This window comes from Vigna umbellata, chromosome 8 (assembly GCF_029865625.1).
Source record: "Vigna umbellata cultivar VRB3 chromosome 8, Vumbellata_1.0, whole genome shotgun sequence".
Lineage (NCBI taxonomy): Eukaryota > Viridiplantae > Streptophyta > Magnoliopsida > Fabales > Fabaceae > Vigna > Vigna umbellata.
Genome location: NC_142172.1, coordinates 27838169 through 27846660, shown reverse-complemented (window position 1 = coordinate 27846660; position 8492 = coordinate 27838169). Strand labels below are relative to the sequence as shown.

At 31.3% G+C, this 8492-nt stretch overlaps 1 protein-coding gene across 1 annotated transcript; it reads right to left on the bottom strand.

Annotated features, from left to right (window-relative positions):
• Window positions 1-987: 987 nt before the first annotated feature.
• Window positions 988-5178, bottom strand: LOC124844889 (F-box/LRR-repeat protein 17-like). Its single transcript, XM_047321907.2, has 11 exons — window positions 4483-5178; window positions 4056-4157; window positions 3693-3837; window positions 3397-3581; window positions 2773-2877; window positions 2496-2593; window positions 2192-2409; window positions 2039-2105; window positions 1836-1921; window positions 1524-1625; window positions 988-1281 (listed from the first exon to the last, which is right to left on the bottom strand). The coding sequence occupies exons 1-11, from the start codon at window positions 5082-5084 to the stop codon at window positions 1213-1215; spliced, it is 1779 nt and encodes a 592-aa protein (XP_047177863.1). The 5' UTR covers window positions 5085-5178; the 3' UTR covers window positions 988-1212.
• Between the last annotated feature and the right edge of the window lie 3314 nt (window positions 5179-8492).

The window sequence follows — 8492 nt, the reverse complement described above, 5'->3', positions numbered from 1 at the left end:
GTTGAACTTAAACCCAGTTGGTTGTAAAGTATTTCAGCCCATTAACCATGTTGGGCAGCTTCCTTTAACATCAAAAGAAAATACATTATGTATCTTAATAGTTCAAAAGGGATTTTATCGTTGTGTAAACATAAAAAGTTAATATGCTTTACTTTTATTTTTAATTTTTATTAATATGATAAAAAATATTATTAATTTTTAATAATTATTACATATATTTATTAAAGAAAAAATAAAAAATATTAAAAGTTTACAAAGAAATATATATAAAATTCTATAATTTTAATTTTTTTAATAAATACTAAATGTTAAATATATATATATATATATATATATATATATATATATATATATATATATATATTCTGAGATATTGCAAATTAGAATAATTAAAAAAACTATTGTAACATTTTTATTGCATATCTACCAAGGATTTTACTATATGTCAGATATTTTCTTAAATAACACATTTTCCAGTGAACTTTTTGAAAAATATTATCAACCTTTCACTGTGAATAAAAGTTTGTAAGAAGTTCAATCAAGCACTCGTTGGAACTCCTCAAGAGTTATTCATATGGGGAATTTCGCAATCTCCCTCCATACCCCTCGAATAAAATTCTGAAATTTAAGAATACCCAATTCGAGAACAAACTACCAAAATAATAATAGTAACAATTAAATTTCCCGCTGTAATATTCATTCCACGTTATTATTTCTTTAAGGGAGAAATTATTCTAATATAAAATAATCTCTACTAACTATTCTTCTGGAAATTTTTTCAAAAGGTTACTATTCAAAAAAATCAATTTTTAAAGATTTGGTTAATCTTGTGAAAAACCAAACAAAAACTAAACTCACTAATTTCAAAAACAGATAATTCTCCTAAGAAAAAGATTTTATGACTAATCGAAGAAGTTGAACATTATATTAAAACTTCTAGTCTATAATATCACCCCCATACAGCACCCATTGAGTGACTGGGAAAACTTCATAAAAAATAGTGTTTAACTTTATTAAATTATGAGACAGTCATGCAAATATCATACAACAATTTGATAAACATTAACATTTGTCTTGTAAGACAGTTCTAAGGGCCAACTTCAGCGGCTAACATGAAAATTTATAACTAAGGATGCATAATGAATCTAGAATTTAAATTATAACGCATTGCACATGTATACATTAGAGAATCAGTTGAAGGGAATACAATTATCAGCCCCGAAGCACGTTACAATGCTGCTGTCTATCGATCCTCCTCCGTTTTTTTTCAGGTTCAGGGGACTGCAAATAAACAAAAATAGTTTATAATAACATCATTCATTACATGTGAAAATGCACAACATAGCAGGAATTAAGAAGACTATGCTAGTTCTAAATAAAAAAAAAATCTTGTTTGACGGGCCATTGAAACAAACACCAATTCATTTGAGAAACATGTGATCCTTTTGTATTATTGATGCACAATGCACTAAACTTTTCCACACAAACCAAGAAAAGTGGTACAGTAAAACATGTCGCATTACCTCCTCGCTGAGTAAATGTGGAACCTGAACCCTTTTGGAGCCATCAGGTAGACGTTTAGAAGGTGAATGGTTTTCCATAGCAGCATAAGAAGCATCACGAACCTGAATACAAATTAAGTATTTCCAATATCAGAACCCAAGAAGCATGGAATCTCAATCCAATTAAGTCCAAAGTATTTTATATGCTTAATCACAAACTGCACTTTCTTGGGCAGCATCTAGTTCTTCAGACCCAACATCAACTCATGAAGCTCACGTCCTAAAATATAGTAATCTATATGAAAGAAATCATCTGAAGAATTACTTAGTTACCTGACTCTGTATGGCGCCTATTAACATATCCTGACACTCCGATGCATGCACATTTTCCAAAGTGGGGCACTGGAGCAAAAGTCTTCCTGAACAAGTCAAGTTAAAAGAGAATAATCAAATTTTCAAATCGTAAAGGAAATCTTAATGTGATGAATTTTATTTTCACATGATGATTACGGAAGAACAGGAGTATGAATGACTACCTGGATGCAAATTTGTACAAGAATTTAGATTCAGATCAATGAGTCGTGGGCAGTTTAAATACAGGGCCTGCATATTCATTGAAAAGAAGATACAGACATTAGAAGCATCGGAAAGACTATATAGCATAGAGATCTTAGTCTAATGAAACTCACGTCTAAGCCTGTGCAGCCCCAGAAACTGAGTTTCCTTAAACGGCTGTGTTTGATAATTAGTTTCTGGTTTATAAGGTGTACATTAGAGACAGATGTTTTCTGTAATTTGCAGTTGTTTTCGTCAGCAGCTGGATTTTGCAAATTAGGATCACGTATGGTCATTCCACAGTCCATGATTTCAAGGAGCGGCAACTGAAATGTCGCAAACTGAATACCACCTAAGTTAAATAGCAGCAGATTAGGAAGCAGAAACTCAAGCTAGCATAAAAGTTGTCAAGTTATTGAATATGCAATAGAAAATTACTTGAAGTCACGTTGGGGCAAACAGCAAGAAGGAGTCTTGTCAGGGTATCAGGGAACACATTGCAAATCATACTAATGCCACTGTCACTAACACTAGATCTGCGACAAAATTTTATCCATTATACACACTTTCCAAAAGAGATAAACAAGGAAATTAAGAAAAAAAAAATGCATTCCTGAAATAAAATGTTATATTAAATTGTCTATTATCTCTGGGTACAGTGTTGATTTCCATAGAGTTACTAAGAACTTGATTACAGTAAGAATCAGGTACAAACCCACTGAGATCAAGCAGTTCAAGATTTGGATAGCTTGAGGAAATTGCAGCAACAGATGCATCCGTGATTTCAGACCCAAGAACAAGAGAAAGCATTCGAAGCCCCCTTCATTGCATTGAAACAAAACTTCAGTAAGAAGCTTATTAAATTAAGTGTACTTTAAAAAAAAAGCCATTAACTCTGAAAAAACAGAAGTAAATAAAAATGACATTCTCGCTGATTATATAAAAGGCATCACCATGGGATTTCAGATATAAATATTAAAGTCGGGAACAGAATTATAATTTTATTGTTGCTAGTAATTTGTGAGTGTCCTGTGTGCATGTGTGTGGGCTTGTGAGAGTGTATACATACTAATCTTGTAGACATGTTATTTGTTTCGTTTCCTTTCTTAAGCACGCCACTTTGAGTGCAGCAGAAAATTGGAAATGATCCTGTTTAATCATGTCAAATGTTTGGTTCATTCACCACCAGATATATGAACACTGACAAATACAGATGCAAAGTTCAAAACATTGTAAATTGCCAGCTTCCATTTATAGATTGAGAAATTTCAACATGAAGCCATACTGTCGATGTTAACTGAGAAAGTAGAGATCAAGATGCTGAAAATAAATGACAAACCTCAACTGTGCAGCTGTAAGAGCAAGCACTGCAGAGTGTGAAAGCCGTTCAGAAGCTATATGTATGTTTTGCAATCTAGGGCAACTTCTCCCCAAGCCTTCGATCATAGTGGTGAGATCTGTACTATCATTTTCTTGGCAAGAAAACTCCAAGGAAATCTCCCTCAATTGGGGACAATTAAATACCTACAATTTCAGCATGTTAGCAACTAGAATTCACACACTCGGAAGCATATAAGTATTGATCACGTCATGAATAACATAGGAAAAAGTACGAAAGAAAAGGACAATAATCACCATTTTAGAGAGAGAGTGCAAATCTGATAGCCAGAGTGTAGAAAGACTTGACGAACAGAGGACAAAACCCCCCAGGTTAGAACATCCTTCCATCTTGAGGCTTTTGAGGCTTTTTTTATCAGCAACAAACCGGCCTAGTTCATCCCTGTATTTTCATAATTTATCAGATAAAGCTAGAATAACCAAAGACAGCACTTTTGTAGAATGGCCAAGAATGACTGTGTAAGAAATTGAACATGTCAAAAAACAAAGACAGTAAACCAGAACTAACTTTCACACAGGATACTTGCATAAAATAAAGATCATACCATGCCTTAAAAATGAAAAAGATCATACTTGCATAAAATAAAAATCGATTTATACCCATTAATTCGAATGGTTGCAGCACCGAATGTGGAGATCTCCATACTCTCAAGATTAGGACATGAGAAGGCAACGCAAGCCAGCATAGTTGAATCAAAATCACTGCAGCACAACAAACATGTTAGATTCATGAAAGAAAGAAAAAAATCAATGGCATCTTTTCTGATCCCATTTTCAAAATTCAATCCATTAATTTCTTTTTAAATTATTTTGTATCCACATTATCCCTTGTCAGAGGAAATGCTACTAATCTCTCTATTTAGATATTAGTTTAGAAAGATAGATCTCGATCAACACAAACTCTTGTTTCCAATATGATTATCTAGGTTATCACTTTTTATTTCAAGTGCCAAAACAATCTTTGAAAATTTTATCATTTTCACTCGCCACTGCTCAATAAAGACGACATCGCAGATGAAGGTCCTACCTCTCCATCCTAAGAGAGAGTCTCACAATCCCAGGACATTTCTGCAACATCGAGGCAACAAACCCAACTGTAACCTTGACGGGAACCCTAAGTTTCAATTCCTCAGCCGCTCTCCATATCTTCTTCGCCGTCTCCCTCCACCCACGGCACACCTTCGCGGCGGACAGCAGCCCCGCCGGCGGCAACCTCCTCATCACATCCCACAGAAGATTCGCCGGCAGACCACACGATTCTGCGTCCAGATCCAGATCAGGATCGGTTTCAGAAAACAAATCCGCATCCACTCTTTCTTCCTGTTCGGATGGATCGAATCCAGAACCGCTTTCATCAAGATCGTCAAACGACAGAGCGCGACGGCGACTAGAGGAAGGATGCCGGAGGCCAGATGTTGCAGAGGAAGGAATGGATACCACGGAGAGAGACGAATCAGGAGGAGCAGAAGTGATGGAAGCAGATACAGGAGTCTTGATGGTGCAGTTGTGACCTTTTTTGGGAAGGCCACACCGACCACAGTTGTAACTGCCACGCCTTTTGCCACGCTTGCCATCAGTGGTGGCATCTCCGCCATGGGCCGGTGGGAGAGCCGCGGCGGTAACCTGCATAGTCGATAGATAGAGTGTGGGATTGAATGAAGATAGAGGGAAATATAAGAACAAAGCGCGGGGAGCCTTCGCGCGCTAATTCTGATGTCTTTATGATATTCTTCTTTCTTTTTAATAATTTGTTGTTTTTTTAAATGACCGAATTTTGTATAAATATGCCTAATGAATAGTTATGTGAAAGGTTGTGACTCGTTAGAGAGTTTGGATTTTGTAATGAATAACAACGGATCCTTCCTTAATAGTTACGGTTGATTATTCATTTATTGGATTGATTTTTTCATTGTTTGGAATTATTTATTAAATTTGGAAATTAATTACTTTTTTCAGTAATAAAAAACATTTTTCTTTACATATAAATATAAAATAAAATATTTTATGAATATACAATTTTATACAAAAAAACAATAGTTTAAAGTATTATTTTTTCATTAGGGGTTGTTTTTTTCACTAATTTATAGTTATCATAAATAATTTCTTACTATTATATGTAAATTGCAAGTTTTTTCAGAAACAAATATGGTTAAAAAAAGATGTAGCTGATGTAGACATATTTGTCTTCCTGTTTAATAATTAAAAAATGCTTTATTAACGATGACACTCTTAAAGATGTGATATATACATGAATATAGATAATGCTATAAATGATTTTCTATTTATATATTTGAAAATTTTATACAAATTTGTTAATTTTTCAATTATATTAATATTGTAGTCATCTGTATTTAGTATTAAAATTTATGAAATATATTTTCTAGTATATAAATTAATGTTATAATGTTATTTACATTGAAAATATCTTGTGAATTTTTTTTCTAGAATATAAAAAGTTATATAATGATAGTAAAAATAAAATTTTGTTTGAAAATTTTTAAACAAGATACTCGGTGATACACTAATTTTTTAACAAAGTTACGTTATTTCAAACAAATAATAAATGGCAACAAATTATTTACAGAATTTATTTTACTTCAAAATGTTGTATTAATATTTTTTTATCAAACAAATTTTTTATATTATTTAATCTGAATAGTGAAGGTCAATAACTTAAAACCAGGTTAAGTTTGATAATTGTCTTTAAATTCTCAGTAGCATATTAAAAAAATTACAAATAAGCATTTGTGCTTCTAAAAGCAGAAGATTCCACAATGGTTTATTGGTGAAAACAGTCCAAGCATTTGTACCTCACCATAACATAAAAGATAAAATATCTATTTAGAAGATTCTTTTTGAACAACAAATATGAAAAGTTGTTTAATCTAAATCTTCTTTTATAAATCGTTATCGAGAAATGCATTGTTGACATCCAGTAAATAAAGATGTTGTTATTAAAGAGTCACCGCGGTTATAAATAAACTAACAAAAGTTATATTTATCATATAAAAAACATATATGAATGGGTCAAATACAATAATGACAAGAGAAAGTGAAAAAAGACATTGGAATAAGCAAGAATAAAAAAAGAGATAAACCTTAAAAATCCAATATTTTTCTATCAAGACATGAGAAAATAAGCAACCTAAATGCTCTGAATAAATATTGTTTTCAATGTCAATTACTAGAATTGGCAAAAAGATAAAAAAATTCAATAAAAGAAAAATTCTTTTTATTCTCAAATTGAGATGTAATAAAATTCACATGTTACATAGAGCATAACTCCTAATATTGCAAGTGTTGTTCCCATCGCCTCTCGATTCATGGTTAGGTTTTAATTAGAGAACGGAGTATTTCTCATAACTAAAAAATTAAAAAAAATATTCATTCATTCTTTTTTCATGAAGTAATATTAGTTTTTCTTGATTTAAATAATATAATACTTTAAATACTATCTTTTCTGAGATTATCTATAAACCTTTTACATATTTGAATTCTACATCATTGATAGATTTTAATCTCTTTCTTTCACCTTTTCATTTATCTATATATTTGTATTGCTTTACAAGTAAAAAATATTTGTTTTCTTTTATGTTTCACAATTTTTCGGTTGCTATAATATTTTTATATTAAATCTTGAATTTTTAAGGTTTATCTCTCATGTTCATCCATGGTTTATTCTAATGTTGTCTCTTCTGACCTCCATTTTGTCACCATTACGTTTGACTTGTCCATATATATTGTTTCTTGCATGGAAAAGATATCTTTTGTTAGTTTATTTATAGTCGTGGTGGCTCTTTAGCAATGATTTCTTTATTCATTGGATATCAACAATGCATTCCTTGACAGCCATTTGTAAGAAGATATTTAAATTGAGCAACCTCCCAATTCTGTTGCTTATGGGAGTCTTATGGGTTTGTATGTCGTCTTCGCAAATCATTAATAATTTCGTGTCACTCAAGTGTAGAAGCACTAAGTCTTTATTGATTATATTAGTAATTAGCTTAGTACATACGATTTGTATGCACAAGCTTGAGGGAAGTGTTAGATATATTATCTTTATCTAGTTTTGGAATTAAAATTTTGTATATAAAGTTTAATTTATGTTTATGTTTAGATAACTCTATTTATATTTTATTATTTATATTTTATATGTACTATCTGGTTAACTATTCTATCATATTAGACTTGTGATAATTTATAAATAGTATTTTAGACTATTTATTTGGGACGTTTTATAAAATTTTATTAAATTGTTTATTAGCGAAGGTATCAAGAGATTACTTTGTTAGATACTCTCGTTCTGCATTATTTCAAATCTAAATAAACTTATAAACAATAAATTAGAAAAAAAATTACAATTATGTTAAATTTTAATTTTAGTGAGTAAAGTAGACCTGCTTATAAAGTGACAACATAGATTATTTGAGTCAGTTAGTTTGTAGAAAAGAACCAAGCTAATATATTGAGTGAAATATATGAGTGATGCTCCCTCCACCACCCTATCTTCTCCTTACACCTCCCCAATTTTTTTAAAATTCCAAATTTTCTTTTTTTATTTTTTACTTTTACCAATTTTACATTTTATTTTTTAAAAATCTCAATCCCCTCTCACTTTCACTTTCCCTTTTCACTAGCAACCCCTCCCCCACTGTCACTTTCTCACTTTCTTTTAATTTTCATTTCCGTTAACACAACATTTTCCATTTTCTTTTAAATTCCCCGAGATTCACTGAACACCTAGTGATCATCGAAGAGAAGTTAAGCTCCTGCAGCCTAAACGATTTGATTTACAATGGCAAGGGTTATCTCTTGGTGGTTCATAATTTCAAGTTTAAGCATAGATTTTCAAGTTTGGTTATTTAAAGACAAGGAAGTGGGGAAGAAATTTTTAGCAAATTATATTATGGAATCATAATACTTCAAAACTCATCAGAAGTTATAAATGTTTTTAAATTTATACCATGCAAAATTTGTTTTTTCTGTCAAATTTTTGTGTTAATGAAAGTGAAAATTAAGAGAAAGAGAGAAAGTAAC

What these genes read in the sequence shown, in the direction of transcription:
- LOC124844889 (XM_047321907.2), bottom strand. Translation starts at nt 5,084, where the DNA reads ATGCAGGTTACCGCCGCGGCTCTCCCACCGGCCCATGGCGGAGATGCC. An exon ending in TGCACTCTCTCTCTAAAATG is followed by an intron (nt 3,582 to 3,692) that starts GTGATTATTGTC and finishes CTGAAATTGTAG; the next exon opens with GTATTTAATTGTCCCCAATT. An exon ending in GGGGCTGCACAGGCTTAGAC is followed by an intron (nt 2,106 to 2,191) that starts GTGAGTTTCATT and finishes ATGAATATGCAG; the next exon opens with GCCCTGTATTTAAACTGCCC.